The 17440-nt window shown below is 50.1% G+C and overlaps 1 protein-coding gene across 1 annotated transcript in view; it reads left to right on the top strand.

The window, feature by feature from the left end:
* ARHGAP19 (Rho GTPase activating protein 19) overlaps window positions 1–16100 on the top strand; it is a gene marked incomplete at both ends in the record, with an annotated part of 22787 nt that extends 6687 nt beyond the window's left edge. The window contains 11 exons of the mRNA XM_084264836.1: window positions 5864–6129; window positions 9679–9759; window positions 10075–10284; window positions 10865–11091; window positions 11617–11703; window positions 12582–12647; window positions 13367–13555; window positions 14291–14389; window positions 14923–15015; window positions 15461–15529; window positions 16044–16100. Coding sequence (XP_084120962.1) covers window positions 5864–6129; window positions 9679–9759; window positions 10075–10284; window positions 10865–11091; window positions 11617–11703; window positions 12582–12647; window positions 13367–13555; window positions 14291–14389; window positions 14923–15015; window positions 15461–15529; window positions 16044–16100 — 1444 coding nt within the window. The remainder of the gene's footprint in view (window positions 1–5863; window positions 6130–9678; window positions 9760–10074; window positions 10285–10864; window positions 11092–11616; window positions 11704–12581; window positions 12648–13366; window positions 13556–14290; window positions 14390–14922; window positions 15016–15460; window positions 15530–16043) is intronic.
* Between the last annotated feature and the right edge of the window lie 1340 nt (window positions 16101–17440).

A 17440-nucleotide genomic window follows, 5' to 3' on the forward strand; every position in this document is an offset into this window, starting at 1 on the left:
AAGCACACTTTCCTTCACACATACACCCCCACAACCCTTTTATCTTCCCAGATAGGTTGGTCTCCAGGTTCACATCACAGATGTGTAGCTGATGTTGCCCAGGTCTGCTTTGAGTCCATTGCTGAGAGACAATTTGAATTCCTGTAATACAGCAGTGACTTGAATATCCAATTTACCTGATGTCCAAAAGATGCCCAGCTGTTACAGTAGTTCTAGGTTGTCCAGCACAGGCTGCTGTCACATAATAAAAGCTTTCTTCCCCAGCTGCTTGCTGTTTAAATTGTATATTATTATCTGGTTCCTATAGCCAAAAGGCTGAATCACTCCATGTTAGCTGTTTTAAATGTGAAGAAAGCAAGGCAAAAATAAGAAAGGCACTTTTATCTAGTATGGCTTGCTTGTAGTATTAAGTCTGGAGCCACTGGTCAAGCATTGGTACCCACTGTGCCATGTCCTGTGTACCTATCACAAAAGGGCTCCCTCTGCTCCTAAAGACCCTATGAGTATAACCCTAGGCAAAAACTGTGGCATGTTTTCCTTGACATTTTTTCAGAAGCAAATCAGTCACCCTGTGAAGAGTTACTGTGCTGAATCTCCGGCCTGAATGTGATCTTTGTTACGCTGTCTTACAAGAATGTCAGCCTGAAGTACAGTCCTCAAAACAACCTTAACTGTGAAGTCATTTCTAATGTCTCCACAGTCCACTCCCATTAGACTTCTGTTAAAACTTTTTTTTTTTTTTTTTTTAGGAAATGATTTGTCTTCTAGTCCTTAAAATGATTCCACATAATTCCACCACGGTTCTTTCATCTCTTTGAAAAATCTGGGATGGCTCCTATCTGGCTCTGGAAAGGCTGTCTTCAGACAGCCTCATTAATTGATTCCTTACTCTGGCACGGCATAGGAAACGATGCTACTTCTCTCTCCCCGGGGAAATATGAGCCTGTGCGCATCTGTCCTGTCTCCCTTTGTGTTTAGCCAGGCAAAGAACCGCTCACTTCTGTGCTCTTTAGCACTGCCTGCTTATCACCCTGCACTCAGTGTTTGGTGGTAGCCTGGCTGATGCTCAGTCTAGAGATTTTGTTACTATAGAGGGAGATTTCCTTCCATTATCTGCCTTACTTTCAAAAGCTCTGTAATCCTTTTGCTCCTGTATGGTTCAGACTCACCCACTGCAGTGCGTTTGAAGCGTTAGCTCTCTAGTGACAACACGTGAAGCGCACGACATGGCACCAGAGATGGATTTTGCCCGCTGAATTAGTTACTTGGGCTCCTCCAAAATCCCTGGCTTCGAGCTTTTCCACTTTCCCAGCCAGACAAACACAGCTAATGCCTTGCCTCAGAGGTACCTCTTCCTTCTCCTTGGCCGGCTTGCGTGCTCCTCATGATCCACCTCGTGTTGCCTGAGCCGGTCTCTGCCTTCGAGTGGATGGAGTTAGAGCAGTGCAAAGCCTGTGGAAGCCACTGGAGCAGCTAAGTCTCACCTAGCTGAAATAAATCAGGCTTGCTGCCGCGTGCTTGAGCAGCTCCTGCACCACAGGTTCAAGCGCCAGCTTGTGCCAGTTAAAGCCTCATTTTTGCCCTTGTTTCCAAGGCATTTCCCTGGCCTGTATCTAGTTACCTTAGGGATTAATTGATCCATCATGATTTTGACCTCCTGCACCATCCACTCCCCATGAAATGACGGGGCTGTCATGCCTGAAGCAAGAACGTTGTGTGTGACAGACAGCTTGCTTTGTGACTTGGCTGGGATCACAGGCTTCGCTTCTAAAAGATAATAGAATGGCAAGAATCTCAGCACAATATAGGATCTATTTTTTTTTAATCTGCTGTCTTAATCACACCCCTATTAGAACAAGCTTTTATTATTCATTGGGATTTGATTTTATTCATGGGATCAGAGAGGACGCCATTTATCCTCCTGCTTTACCCTCTTCCGACGTGTCGTAAAGCGATCTGAGATCACAGCGTATAGAAAATGCAGATCTGTAATTGCAAGCAAACAAAAGAGAAAAGCAGTAAACTCCCTGAATACGTGTTTGCTTCCCCTTTGTTACTGCTCTGTAAACTGCGAGCGTAGGTAGAGTACATCCATCTTCCTTTTTTAACGTGGAAACAGCAGATGGGGCACATGGCTTTTTCTGAAGGTTATAGCGCGTGCAGCAGTGAGGATTGGCAGGGTTATTGTGTGCAAAGCCAGTGGGGGCTTTATCTGTGCTCAGAAAGAGGGGTTTGCTTCACATTTCCATTTTGATTAGCAATAATGATACAAAGGCAAATTTTCTGCGCAAGGAAGAGCTGCTAATAAAGTGACCTTTCAAAATTAAGTAGCTCATTGAAGTGCCGTGCCACAATAAGAGTATACAAGCCTGGTCCCAGCTGCGGCAGGCGGGGAAACTGGACGGGAATCCAGAGAAATGCGGAACGGGAAGCCTGAGGGGATGAGCACGGTGGCACTATCGGTAGCAAAGACAATGGCCAGGTGCTGTTTCCAGCTCTGGAGGGGATGATTCACCTGCTTCATCTTTGCAAGGATCTGAAAGTGGAAGGCAGGGGCAGAGAGTGTTTGGAGCAAGGTTTCTGGGCATGGGGTTGTGCACTTAAGGGACTCAGCTATTGTCCTGCCAGTGCTGTAACATTGGTTGTGCTTGGATGCTGTTGGGAATGTGTTTCCACGGCTTTACTCATGGTAAACACAGGGTAGATTTGGGGCTGTTTCGTGGATTCCTCTTGGATACAGGTGGAGAGCACTTAAAACCATGCTGGTCCTAATTCAAACCCCCGGTTTCTATGTAGGAATTATTTGCCATTAAACTCCAGCTACGCAGCCTTTGGCAAGAGACATGAATCAATTTGTCCAGCTTTTCTGTTCTGTTTTGTCTCTGTGTGAAGGCTGATGCCCAGTGTGTGCCAAGGGGTCCTTTCAGACCCAATAATGCGCCCTTGTGTCTCGTAGCATGCGTGGAATTTGCATAGGCTGTGCTGGGACAGGCAGGTTTCTTTTGTTGCTGGAAACAAGGAGCAAGTTCTTTTCCCTGTCTCTGCTTCCTAATGCCTCTCCAAAAGCTCTCAGCACTCATGTAAGAAATTTACTTTTTTACTATTTATTTTTGCATTAAATGTTGTTAAACTTTGTGCGACTTGTAATGCTGGCTGCGGGGAGAAGTCACGTCAGTCAGTTCTAGTTGACAAAATTGTTTAATTTTCTTTCTCTGAGCCTAGATACCTAATTGTCAGAGGGAGCAGATAATCTGTGATGCTTGATGTAACTGCTGCAAAGTATTTGCATATCTTCTCTGTGGGGAAACAAAACTGGGAGCGAGTGAATAACAGCGCAGGGATCATTGCAGGCAGGGTCACTGGGCCCATACACTCGCTATTAACCCTTCTCAGGGTCTGTGTGGCCACAGACCGGGTTGTCATGGGTTTCAGGCAAAGGGCTCGCTCCACATTATGGGCAGAGCTGGCACTGTTTTGTGCAGCGCAGCCCCCCCGCAAAACGAAACGCGGATGCGATCAGATCGATTGGCAGTTGCTTTTTTGGCAGCTGATGCCGAGTTGTTGCGTTTTGGTCTTGATTTATCGCAGATAACGAACTGCTGAAAAGCGGACTGGGAGGTACTCTGAGAAATATGGCCCCCATTTGGAGTCGGCAGCACGCTGGCTAGGCCACTCTGAGCCATGCAGCTGGGAGCCTTTAAGAGCTTTCTAAAATTCTAGATGACCTGGCAAAATGCCTCGCAGTCTGCCTCACAGACCTTCTTCCTCTCCATCCTCTTGAAGGAGTCTTTGACATCCATAGAGATGAGTGGCAAGGGGAGAGGGTTCTGTACGGATTCTCACGATGCAAGTGTTGCTGAGGGCCAGCTTTCCTCTGGTTTCAGCAAGGATCTTGCACCTCGTGCAGCCTGAGTCACAGCTTTTATTCTCTTACTCGGATCACGCATCCTGGAAATCACAAATCACGACAAGATGGGCTTTCAGGTCGAAGATGTGCAGCAGTAGCTCAGATAACTGTTGGGTTGGCAGGTACTGCGGGGATGCGGGGCTGGAGTTCAGGTGATTTGCCAGCATGTGCTTTGATGTTGTCCCCTTCGCTAGTTTCTGTCAATTTACCTTAAAACAGTACTGTGCTCAGATCCCTCAACTAGTAGCTGAAGAGCTCTGTCAATTGAACCAGAGGATGTGAGGTCCGGCGGCTTGCAAACACCCTCACAGGCTGCACAGTGAGCACAGATGCCCAGCATGGACTGAACATGGCAGCGTGGCCTCTGCTTCTCAGCAGAGAATGGAGGAAGGGCAGGGGGCTTTGGTCTTCTGAGGGAGAGCCTTTGGTGGCCTCAGGGGTGATTGGCAAAGCACGTGCTGCTTCCCCCTGCCCCGGTGCCACACTGTGCCGAAGGGTCTGACGCGATCCCTGGTGCACGAGCACGGCGTGTCTACTGCCTGCACGCTTGGCAGCTGCTGTTGGAAAAGGGTGTTCAGTGGGAGCTCACAGCTGAGGAGGGATGTTCAAAGAGTGGGAAGGAAAGAGCCCAGGGGGATTGAAGGAGTGGGGAATGTCACACGGTGAAAGCATGCAGTGTGTGCAGGTGAGGTGGGCTGGCAGGCAGCGTTCACCCAGGGCCCTGGGAAGACCGGCACACCAACCAACTCACAGGCCACGCTAGCACTTTATAGCTGAGTGTGACATCTGAGCAGTAGCTTGTGACTGGAGAATAATGACACTAATCCTCATATTTAAGTAAAAGAGGGGCAGGAGGAGCAAGGTAGGCAACTCTAGCCTTTGGGTTGCAATTATTTGAAACAGTGGCAGGCAGGTGGTAATGGAAGACGTAGAAGTAGATGGAAATTGGGGTAAGATTTAAGCATGAGCATTGAGAGTACTCATTAACCTGAGATCGGTCTTTTATTTTGATTTCAGACATGGTAAATGTAGCTTACCTAGTCTCTGGTAGGGATAAGTATCTGTTACAGGTAACCCTTGGCAGAGCAATGTCACAGGTGCATCCCTTTGCCTGTGATGATGCAAGAGAAGCTATGAAACAGAGAAAGTAGGTATCAGCAGAGAATGGTGAGGTTAGATAAAGGACAGCCTGAAAAAGAGACAAGAACTGGATGAGACAAAAAGATGTACTAGAAGGAAGGTTACTAAGGGTTCCTCAAAGACTGATCCTGCGTGGTTTGTGCCGATGCTGGTGAGTTCCCGCTCAGAGTACATAGCTGGGGAGTTGCATAGCTGGCAGAGAGCAGTAGCCAAGAGTTGACAGGTTCTAACCCAGGAGTGTCTGACTGCACCTTCAGCAGATCTGCAGGTCAGTGGTGTTGCATACTTAAGGTCTCCAAGTGCCAGGGCATGGGAACTTTCTGTTTGTTGGTAGGAAGGTGGTGATGATGGAACAGCAATGGGAGCTGATGAGTATAAACTGGCCATGAAAAAGAGATTGGGATTTAGACTTCCAGGCCACAGGGAGTGAATTTCTGGGGAGAAAAGGAGACTAACTTATTTATGACTGAGAGTGGCAAGTTCATGTAAAGTATTGGATGTCATTGCTGCCTGAGCTAGTAGGTTGTAGATAACAGTGAAAGTTTTCGCTGGGTGTTGTCATGTGTTGCATATGTTACCGTCACGTTATGGAGTGCTAGTCTGGGGCTGTGTTGTACAAACAGGCCAGAAATGTTTTTGCTCCAAAGGGAAATGTAACTGCACTGTGCTGAACACTCACCGAAGACAGACAGTGCTGATGGTGTAGACTGGTAGCTCCTGTGTCAGCAGATGTCTCCTTGGGGGCAGACCAGCTGGCTGTCAAAAACAAAGCAATGAAGAGCTACTGCATTTTTTTTCTCCTTCCCTTTCTTCCAGTGATGCCATCTGCAATTTTGTCATTTGCAACGACTCCTCCCTCCGCAGCCAACCCATCATCTTCAATCCCGACTTCTTCGTGGAAAAGCTGCGCCATGAGAAACCAGAGGTGTTCACAGAGCTTGTTGTCAGCAACATCACCAGGCTCATTGACCTGCCTGGGGCAGAGCTGGCCCAGCTCATGGGAGAGGAGGACCCAAAGCTGCCTGGGGCAAACAGCACGGCCTCTGGGTTTTTTCGATCTCTGATGTCTCTGAAGCGCAAGGGTGAGTATGGCATATGAGGTGTGGTGCCCACCTTTAGGGGGGTGCTGGCTGCCATCGTCTGTTACACACAGCTTACAGTGCTTTCAGCATGGGCCTTTTGTGTGGAGCTTGTGACAATGCTTAATACTGTGGTTTTGTAATCACTGAATGTTATTCTAGAAAGGAGCAAAACAGAGGCCAGGAGGTTCATCCTGGAGATGTCCTGCCCCTTCTAGAGTACTCTTCTTCTGTGGGTTATTGTTGTGGCCTCAGTGGGTCTGCTGCTCACTGAGCTTGGTGCAGCACTAACCACAAAGGTATTGCAGCTTTGGTTCCTGAGTGGTGCTGGTCTGGCACTGTGGATAGCACTGAGCTCAGCAGGGGTGCTGAACAAGCTGCAGGTTCTTCCAGTACCCACCAAGGCATCTTGTCTCTCTGCTTGTTTGTGTCCATGGTAGTCCATGCTCTGTTTTCCTTAGCTCATTAGCTTTCCTCTTAAGTGATGGAGTTATCAGTAAAGGATCAGGTTCCACAAAGAACCATAATGCCCAGGTTTTCCAGGCTACTGACTACCCTTAGTGCCCACTGTCTCCTACAGTAACTGTCCCAGCTCTCTGGAAGGTCTTGACTGTGCAGCTCAGATGTCTGTAAGTGTCTCCCACCCAAATGCCATTGTCACTCTGATCCACATCCTGATCCAGTGAGTCAGTGACAAAGCTCTGCAGGCTGACTCTGCTCAAGCCCACATTCAACCCTGGGAGATGACCTATCTCTCATTTTCTCTGAGACAGGCATTCAGCTGGAGTTTTCTAGTAAACTGTAAGGCTAGTCTTATCTTCTCTTTCAAGCTCAGCTGTCTTGGTTATGAAACAGTAGCCCCAGGTCCCTTCTCAGAAGTCTTGAGATTTGCTTTTGAGCACAGTTGTGTTCAGAACCTCTCCTCTTCACTGCCTGGCACTTAGCACTCTCTCCTGTTGTAACTAAAAGGGTGTTCCAGGTGTGTGTGTGTGCCTTCTCCCACCTCTGCCCACACTCAAGGGGAGCTGGTTCTTCTGATAAGTTCAGTTAAAATTTCTCACTCATCTAGACAGAAACTGCCTCCACCTGGGCACCTCTCACATCCCTCCTCAGCTCTGGTTTCCTAGCTAGACTCGCTGTCTGCTGGCAGAGAAGCTGTGGGTAGCTGCCTTCAGATGTTGGCAGCCTGAGGTTGAACACTTCCAATTAGTCTTCCCTCTCCCTTTGAACAATCCTGCTATTGGAAGGGAGGTATCAGTAAGTCCGAGTGTGGCTCTTTTTTTTATCTTCAACCTTTATATGGTTTCTCCAAGCCTATATGGATTCTACCAAGCCTATTCCTCTGTTGCTCAGGCTGAATTTCTTGGTGCTGGCTTCAGCCTGGCTCACCCAGTGGGAACATTGGTAGATATGCTCACCCTGGGCTGGACAGCACTGCAGGGGAATTGCAAATCAAGTCCTTTAGCATCCTTCGGTGAGAATTATTCAATATTGCCATGACTTACCTTGTTGTTCTGTAATAACAGGTCTTAACACTGCCCCCAAACTGCAGTTAGACTTGCTCATACCTGTTACTGCTCCTGCCTCTGTTCCCAGAGAGTAGCAGACACCTCAAATTCAGGTACCTGCCACTTGACAAAGAAGCAAGTAACAAAGTTGTGGAAGTGTTTTCTTGGCATGCATGGAAGCTTCCCTGTTCTTGTCAAAACCTTCTAGCAGGGGCTTGTGAGCCTTCTCTAGCTTGTTTTTTTAAATTATCTACTCCACTGGAGCACTGCTCTTATCAGACCCGACATCCTCCGCTAGCTCTGTTCCCCAGGAGCTCTGCCTTCCCCCCTTCAGACATCTCCATGGCTGTGTGTCTCGCTACAGCTAGCAGATGTTTCCAAGTCTGCTGGCTGCACTCCCAGGCTGCAATGGCAGTGTCTCCCTGCATTGACAGGCACTGTCTGTGAACTCCTTGGCCAAAGTCTGAGAAATAGAAGTTTGTGCCTACAGAGAAAATCAGTTTCATGTACTGTGTGTTTCATCTTGGAACCATCATTTGTTTTTCTTCGTGTTATAGACCAGCTAGAACAAACAGGGTGTATTTCTTCAAAGCCAGAGGCCAAGGACCATAGAGCTCAGAGCTGATCAAACTGCAAATACTTACAACTTCTTTGAGCATCAGGAAACTCAATCTCATGCTGCTGCTTAGTTTCAGAAGGCAATCACACAATAACATCTAAGGCTTCGTAACTCAGCATCCATTCTCCAGACACGTCTTTCAAGTTTCTTTGAGAATCAAATTCTCATTCAGTTATCAACTTCTGACTTCAAAAGTAAATCGAATTTGTCAGGCCCTGCATGCCTCAAGAAGATGCATTTTCCTCCTCTTTTTCTGGCCACTATTGATTCTCTCTGTTGAATGTCTAATGAGTTTAGTTTTCTTCAAGGACAAGAATCTTTTGCCAACCATTCTCTCCCCTTGCACTCAAGCCTTTCAGTTCTTCCGTGTGGATCAAGAGGTCACATTGCCCTCCTTTCTCCCACAAGGCTGAAGCATGAGCTTTATCAGAGGGAGGTCAGAAAGTTCTTGATTTAACAGGAGGCTGGAGTTCCTGGTGGCTTACCATGTATTTCAGAAGTCCTGGAAGAAAGTGGAACATTCCTCAGGCGGAATAAATTTAGTTGCACAGGAAAGCTGCTAGAGAAGTGCACAGGGTTAACCAGGTCTTTCCCACATGCTGTGAGCATCAACACCACAGAACAGTAAGATCTGTAGTACAGCAGACTCAAAGCTAGTAAAATCAAAATGTGCTATGAAGGGGAAGAGGGAAAAAAAAAAAAGCAAGAGAAAGCTTTCAGGGGAGATAACTTCTGATACCAGCCAGTGCACTGCTTGCATTGCTGGGTATCAGCTCTAACAATGAGGAAGAAATCTTCAGCCACAGACAGCTGAGGTGCAGATGCCCAGCTTGCCCTCAGAAGTGGCCCATGCTCCTGGCAGCCTGGTCATGGAGAAGGGAGGAATATTCTTTTCTTAAATCCAGTGTTCTTTGAAGCCTAAGTGCAAGGGCAGGACAGTCCAGCTCCATACCCGCTTCCAGTTCTCAGTCCTGGTCAGCATGTTGCAGTATGGTCTGTCCAGTATTTTGTCTCTAGCTGCAGTAAAAGCCTACCCGTGTCTGAGGGGAGAGGTGCTGATCAGGGCTCTGGCTGCCAGTCAAGCCCTTTGGGAGTTCCCTCAGCTTTCTGAGGGACAGAGTGTGCTGGCTATGTATATGAGATGGAAAATGCTATTCAACTGCAAGACTACATTTGCTAAAAGATACTGTCCTGCTGGATAATCATTCTTCCCTGGGAAGTCCCTCTAGACAGGAATGGTTTCCTGCATGGATTTAACATGTGCCTTTTAGTTAAACAGGCTTTTCATCTAACGTTTCCTTCCATGCAAGGATCTCCTTTCAGCACAGTCACTTCTGTCTTTCGGGGCTATAGCTAGTCCTATTGACTGGAGTTCTGTGGCTGTTGGGTCTGACCTGCCCAAACATGTTATCTTCTGTTCTGCAGACAAAGGGGTGGTGTTTGGCTCACCGCTGACAGAAGAAGGTATCGCACAGGTCTCCCAGCTAATTGAGTATCTGCACAAAAGTAAGTGACTCTCGTATCTCAAGGGGTATCTATCTGGTGCAGACAAAGGGAAAAGCCCTGAGCTCTCCAGCAGCACCCCAGTCTGGGGCTGGGCTAGGTAGCCTGTTCCCCAGAATTGCCTAGCAGACAAGTTAATCTCTTTCCCTTTGTTCATGGACTCTTTCTGCTGATGGGAGCCAGCTTGAAGTCATGTCTCAATGCAGCTCACTGAGGTTTGCTGTCAGGCTCTGGAAAGGGGAGGAAACTGCTTTAGTAAGAAGATGAGAATCAGCCTCTGATTAATCAGTGGCCTTTTTTCTCCCATCTGCTGAGCAGATCTAAGAGCAGAAGGCTTGTTTCGGGTGCCAGGCAACAGCATCAGGCAACAGATCCTAAAGGATGCTCTGAACAGCGGTACAGATATTGACCTGGACTCTGGGGAGTTTCATTCCAACGATGTGGCCACCCTGCTTAAGATGTTCCTGGGTGAATTGCCAGAGCCCCTGCTGACACACAAGCACTTCCATGCCCACCTCAAAATTGCAGGTGAGTGAACAAGAGGCAGCACTGAGCAGAGCGAACGGAACTAGCCTTCTAGAAAGCTGGGAATGCTAGAGCCACATGCTAGGCTACAGGAGTGTAATCCTTAAAGGCAGGGAAGAAGGAATCTCCCTGCCACCTCAGCCTAATGGTGGAGAGACTGGAACTAATAATGCCAAGGAATCAGACCAAATCTGTATGCTCACACTTCAGTCTCCAGCGATAAACAGATACCTACAGGAATAGAACCCACATTGGTAACCTGGGTCTCCAGCTGTTCAATTCTGGGGGGTCTCCTAAGCAAGATGTGTTCGTAACTATTGTTGAACTACCTATATGAACTTCCTCCCTCTCGCCTTCAACCCATCATAACTCTTATCAATCATGTGGTCATATGAGAGGAGTACCACAGATTAACACATCAAAGGGGGAGTCTGGGAGCTGGGGGGAGAGAAATAGAGTCAAGAACTATTACAAGAGTTTGGAGGAGATGTGCATATGAAGGGGGAAGGGTAATTGGTTGGAATAGAACTGCTGTTAGGGAAGGTGATGTCTGTTCTTCATGTTCTACCTTGTGATTTGGCAGACTTGACACTGTTTGATGAGAAGGGGAATAAGACCAGCACTCCAGACAAAGAGCGTCAAATTGAAGCCCTCCAGCTGCTGTTTTTGATCCTTCCTGCGCCCAACCGTAGTCTGCTCAAACTGCTGCTGGACTTGCTCTACCAGACCGCCAAGAAGCAGGACAAGAACAAGATGTCTGCCCACAACCTTGCCCTCATGTTTGCACCCCACATCCTATGGCCCAGAAATGTGAGCAGTGCCTCAGTATCTGCGGGTGGGATATTGCCAAGGTAGAAAGCAGAGGCTCAGCATATGCACAGGGAAAAACCAAGATGGGAAGATTAAGTACTGATGGAGTGCTTGGGAGGGTTGGAGGTGGGGATGGTGAGGTGAGCTTCCTGGCAGGACTTAGGCCTAGTTCAGTCCAGACCTACCGTAGGTCTCACTTGAAACTGATACTTCATCTTTTTCAGTAGAATTGAAAGCACAGTACAGTCCTGCTTCTTTCAAGAATGCCACCTCCAGACAAACCTTGCAGATCTCTCTCCAAGGTTTCTTGTGCTTCTGATGAACTGTTTGGCCCCAGAGTTGTGTAGATCTCTTCCTCTCAGACCAGCTTTGGCTCTGGGAGCCCTGCCTGCCTATCTCCTCAGAGTTCTGCTAAAGCACCATGTATGTGTGTGTGTGTGTCTGTCTCAAGAGACAGCAAGGGCAGCGGGGACCCTCTCTTCTCCCCTTCTCACTGTTGCTCTTTTGGCTGTCCCTCCGTGTCAGGTGACAGCAAATGACCTTCAGGAGAATATCACAAAGCTAAACAATGGAGTGACCTTCATGATCAAACACTCTCAGAAACTCTTCAAGGTAAGCACGCTTCCAGGTCTTGCTCTGCCTGGCCCTTCAGCAGGAGACAGAATGCCCTCATCCCAGGACTCCAGTGCATATTCTGGGCGCTCTCTTCTGCGTTAGGAGAAGGAGGATTTCTACAAGAAACTGCTCCTTTAGTGCCTGGGAGGAGGTTGGTGCTGGGCAGGAGGCCCGGGGGAGGAGGATGAGGAGGCCGGAGGTGGCCGTGCCCGGTAGGTCAGAAGCGGGGTGCAGGGTAATACCACCCCCTGCTGGACACCCACCGCCCGCGGGGAAACCCGCTTCGGCTCCGGGTGGCGGCTGGGCCCCCTCGGGCCTGGCAGGGTGGGGAAGCTGGAAGGAGGGCGGCCTGGATGAGCGCTACCAGGAGCTGCCTGCCTGGTGCTGTGAGCTGTTCTGCAGGGGCAGCGTGCAGGTTGGGCTGCTGCCTGGCCTGGAGTGGGGTGCTGTCAGGAGCCTGGGGCTGCCCGCAGGTTTTCCCGAGGAAGCGTTTCTGCAACGGGGCAGACTCATGACTTCCCGGGACCTTCCTGGTCACTGTAAGCATCTGCTCACTGCAAAGAGGCCTCCCATAGAAAGTTCCCTTTCTGTCGTCTTTGGAAGGCCCCTGTTTGGCCATCTCGGAGCCGGGGGAAGTGCTGGGGAAAAGTTCCTGTGAAGCCCTGTTCTTACTCGGTGTTCCACTTGTGCTGGCTGCCTGCGGGGACTGCTCTGGGGACATGGAATCCCATTGCTTTGCCTGCCCTGAACAGCTGAGTCTTGATGGAAATGGCTCATGTGATACAGCTGCAGAGTGGCTCTTGCTGGGGACACTCTTGCCCCAGGGCCAAACATGCTAAACTTAAGTTTGGCTTTTTCTCTGCTCATCATCACAGGCCCCAGCGTACATCCGTGAGTGTGCCAGGCTGCACTACCTGGGATCCAGAGCCTACACGTCAAAGGTAAGGCCAGCAAATGCATGAAAGGGCAGGGACTGTGATGCTGTGAAGGGAACTTCTGGAGTGAAAGAAGCTGAAAACAAAACCAAGTCATGAGAGGGGATCTGTCAGAGAGCAGGAGTGAGGGAACCATATGGTGTGGTAGTGCAGGCGGCTGCATTAGGGAAATTGGGCAGAGTTGAAGCATCTGTTAATCAAAAGCACAGGGAAAGCTACCAGCCCCTGTTTAGCAGCAAACTTGCTCCCCGTGCCCAGTATGTGCAGCACCTGCTCCTTCATGGGGTTGTGCCTTCCAAACAGACAGACGTGCCTGCTGCTGTGGCCAGGCTGCTTGAAAGAAGGGCTGGGATAAAGGCTACTTGCTGCCACTGGGACAAGATTTGTCTGTGTCTTGCCAGGAAATGCTTCCCTGCCTCATAAAGCTGCAGAAGGGGGAAGATGCATTGCAAGGAGCTGCACTGACCCTTTGTAAGCCTGGAAGGGCTTCTGCAGACGGCATCCGGGAGGGGAGGGAAGAAGCAATGGGGTCACCTTTGTATTGCTGTCACCTCGTCCTGGCACAGGGCCTGCTGGTGCAGTGCTGCTGCAGAGGGGTAGGGAAAACACAGCCCTGTGCATTCACTGGGGTGGAGGCAGCTCACGAGACTCTTCCCAGCCTGGTGCAGATGGGTGGCTCGTTTGGATTAAAGCATGGCAAGCAACTGCTGTCTCCGCTTTCCCAGGACGACCTGGATTTGCTGACGTCTTCGGGCTCCAAGGAGTTGCAGCCCCTCAAGTCTCAGAAGCGAAGTCGACTGGATGCTTGCCATCAGGAGGAGACCCAGCAGCGCACGGAGGAGGCACTGAAGGAGCTCTTCCGCCATGTCCACAATATGCCTGACTCTGCTAAGAAGAAGAAGCTCATCCGGCAGGTAGTGTGGGGACGGAAGGCACCTTTGGGGTTTGCTTGTCAGCACAATCCTGTGCACAGGGCTAAAGGCAGGGCCTGCTTGAGAGCTGCTGCTGGTGCTGGGCAGGCCGGGGAGAGTGGGCTGTGGGCTAAGTGAGGGACAGAGCTCTGAGAAGATAGGAGGTGAGGAGGTCTATAATGGATTTGGCTGATGGTTGAGCTTGCTGCAGCAAACTCCGCTTCAAGCTCTCTGTTTTCCAAGCCAGGGACTTGCCAGCCAGCAGTTCCCCATCCTGATCATGGCCTTGTGGAGCTTCTTCCCTCAGAAAGGGAAAAGTCCTGTCTTCTCTTTCCTTTGGGGAGTGGACAAAATGCTCGTTTCTCGGTCTGGTGAGCATTCCCAGCCAACCTGCTGTGCCAGAGAGACTGGTCGATAGGGTCAGCACCAGTCCTGGCTGCCAGCCTCCAGCTGCTGCCCAAACCCCTTTCTGCTCCAACAGCTGCTGCTTTTTGGCAAATATGATGGCCATCACAAAGCAGCCTCACACCCAAGATCCCTGTAATCCCGGGTGGGAGATGTGGTGGTCTTCTGCTCTCTTCTCCCTGCAGCTCTGAGCTCCCCCTTTATTTTGGGGTGTGAGATCCAGGCTGAGGTCTGGACAGAGTGCAGCAGGTAAGACAGCACACAGTGACAAGGGACTGGTGTAACATACTATATGTTAACTGTGCTAACATACTGCCCTGTGTTTCTTCCTAGTTCAATAAGCATCCTACAGCTCTCACTCCTGGCTCTGATGTACCCACATCCCCAGCACCACGGCGCACCCGCTCACGCTCCTTCAGCGGCCTCATTAAGGTAACAGCAGTCTCTGACCTGTGCTCTCTGCTGTGAGTTTCTGATGTTGCTTTCTGCTTTTGCCTTACCCTGGCTTGAATGAAGCCCTCAAAGGTGGGAACTGTTCAAAGTATTGACTGCCAAAGGACGCTGACCCTCTGGGGACAGGAAAGGCGGCAGAGTGAGAATAAGCCTTGTTAGCATCTATGAAGTGCATGGCTGTAGGATCTGTGCATCTTTCTGAAGGATTGGCTGCTTCCTGGGATGAGATGAGGACTGACAGGGAGCTGGTCATGTAATCTCGCCTGTTAGCACACTGTAGGCTAGGCTCCTGGACAGGCCTCAGGTCAGCTCACAGAACCTTTACAGTCAGGCAGGCTCAGCCTAATGCCATGGTATTTCACCTGGTTGTGGTGTGCAGTCTTTGTCCCAGCTTGGCTTCCTTTTTTCTTTCCTAGCATTCAACTGCTTACCAGCAATGCATCCTGCTCCTTCCCTTTCTTTTTCACTTTGCACTCTAAGCTCTAGCCAACAGCCCTTTCTTCTTACGGCAGCGGAAAGTTTTGGGAACCCCGGTTATCCTGGAGAGAAAGAGCAGGGATGCCACACCAGAACCTGAGCGAGTCAGCAAAGAGAATATCCACCTGGTAAGAGCTGTTCCCAGCACTGTTGAAGCTGATGGTGGGGGAGCATGGGAGAGGAGTTAGAGTGCAACTTGGATACTCATTTTAGTGATCCTTGGGGGCTGCTTGCTGTTCTCTCCCCCAGAGCCCAGAGTGGGCTTGTGGGATTCTTCTCTGATCTGTGGGGAGAGCAAGAGCAGAGCAGTGGCACGGGCAGCATTGGGACCATTCTTGTCCCTCTGGGTGTGTTCCTGCCCTGAGGCATTGGGTTATGTCCCCTTCCCCCTCCCCCATCCTCCACAAGTTATACAGAGCCTGCTTCCTGTGGGTTGTAGGACTTTTCCTCCAGGCAAACCAAGAGTGGACTTGGGTGGTAGCTGCTCACTGGTGGCATCAGCTGCTCCCAGGGAAGGCTGTGAATGTCACTTCATTCCACAGTTCTCAACTCCTATTCCCCTCTGCTGTCCAGTTACAGAAATGTGGATCTCCAGCTCACATGTCCCAGGCAAAGTTGAAATCTTCAGAGGGCCGGAAAGAGGTGAGTTAACACACACAATTCCTCTCTCTCCTTCCTGTGGGGAACCTTCTGGGCTCTGCTGAAACCTGCAGAGCTGAGGTTGTGCGCACTGGGCTCTGTGACAGCTGTAGTCCCCTGGCTTGCAGCAGTTGCTCCGTGCTCAGCTGGTGGCTGGCACACTGGAATCTGGGGCTTGAAGGGTTTCACCCCTACAGGTGTGTACAGCCCTTTCCACCTGTGCACTGGCAGGCTGGCTGGCATGGGAAGCAGAGGGAAGCTGGCAGCACAGGACAGTGCAAACAGCCTGTCAGGGTGGCAGAGGGAGGGACAAAAGGTTGGTATAGTCCAAAACCAACTGCTGTGTTTGTCCCCTCTGCTGACTGCCTCTTGCCTAGTGCTCTGCTTTGGTAAGAAGCCTTTTGGGGGGGGGCAGACTCCAATGGGGAGTCCTTGCAGGGGGAGGGCAGCACGGCAGCCTTTTCCTGCATGGTGTCCTGTGTCTCAAGTGTTCAATCGCTCTCATTCTCTGCTCCAGGAGTCCTGCAGACGCATGCGAGCCCGCCTGCTTTCCAAGGACTCCTCATCCCTCTGAACCGCCTGCACCAACAAATGGGTGGGGAATGCCCAGCCTCACAAGCTGTGAATAACTGCTGCCCTGGGGGGGAGTGCTGCAGGCTCACAGCAACCCTCCCCAACACGGCAGCGCTCCTGAAACTGGACCTTTGCAAAGGCTGCAGGGACTTGGTTTCTTTCTGTATATAAATTCTATTTCATTCTACTATGGGGCAAACCACTATCTAACCAAAAGTTGTGCAGCATGTCTGACCTGCTGGCTCTGGGAAGAGCTGGAGTGCTTGCTTGCAGGGAGAGCCCTGTGCATTGCAGGCCCTGTGTGCACTCCCAGCTTTCTCTGCAATGTTGCTAGGCTGTTGTTTTGGGGTTTTTTTTTTGCTTTTTTACTCTGAGTTTTTAACACATTGGCTTCTTGTTGCTCCCTCCCCTCTGTTAGCAGTGAGAACAGTGGACTCCAACCTTCATCTGCATCCTGACAGCTAACCTAGCCTCCAGACCTCCTCTGGAGCCATGCCCTTCTCTGCTTCCTCTGGCCTCTGCTTTGCCCTGCTGTCCCTGAAGGGCCAGAGTGCAGAAACGGTACAGAGCACAGGACGGGCCTGGGAGGAGAAGAGAAGGGTTCTGGGTGCCATCATTTCAAGTGGGACCAGGGGAAAGCAGCTTCCCCCATAAACTCATGCCCCTGTTTCCACTCTTGCTCCCTGCTTGCATGTTTCCATGGCACAGCTCTACCTGGTTGAGCAAGAAGTGTCTCTGCTTTATGTTTGCCATGTGAGGCTGAGCAGGGCAGCAGGCTGGCAAAGGCTGGCTGGGGCAGGACAGCCCAGCCCTTGGCAGCTGGGTGTCTGGAGCAGGCAGAGTCTTGTGGCTGTGTGTGCAGCAGTGAGAACAGCAGGAGAGGTGAGAGGGGGCTCCAGCCATTTGTAATCTGCAGCAAATGGTGCCAAAGGCTTTGGCTCAAGATATCTGGATGGCTGGTCAGGCAACTGGGTGATTAGTCATTAAACTGGGGGAAAGGGCTGGAGCTGGGTTCAGCTCTTCAGCCTGAGACACAGAAAGGAGATGAAACCATCTAGATATGGGATAAACCCCCATCACAGCTGGTCGGTGTCAGCTGTCTTGTTAAGCTAAAGTGCTCCCATAAGCCAATCTTGCCAAGTACCTGTCTGCAGGCACTCTGGGGTAGGAAACATACAGGGTCACTACTGTGAAATAAAGATTTAATCAGCTGGGGAACCATCTGAACACTTCTCAGCCCTTCTTGGCGAAGCAAATAATCTCTGGAATCCAATTATAATTGTCTTCTAATCTTTAAGAACCAGCAGCCGACAGGAGTTAGAGCTCTGTCCTTGACAGCTT

This window comes from Gallinula chloropus (assembly GCF_964237585.1).
Source record: "Gallinula chloropus genome assembly, chromosome: 5".
NCBI lineage: Eukaryota > Metazoa > Chordata > Aves > Gruiformes > Rallidae > Gallinula > Gallinula chloropus.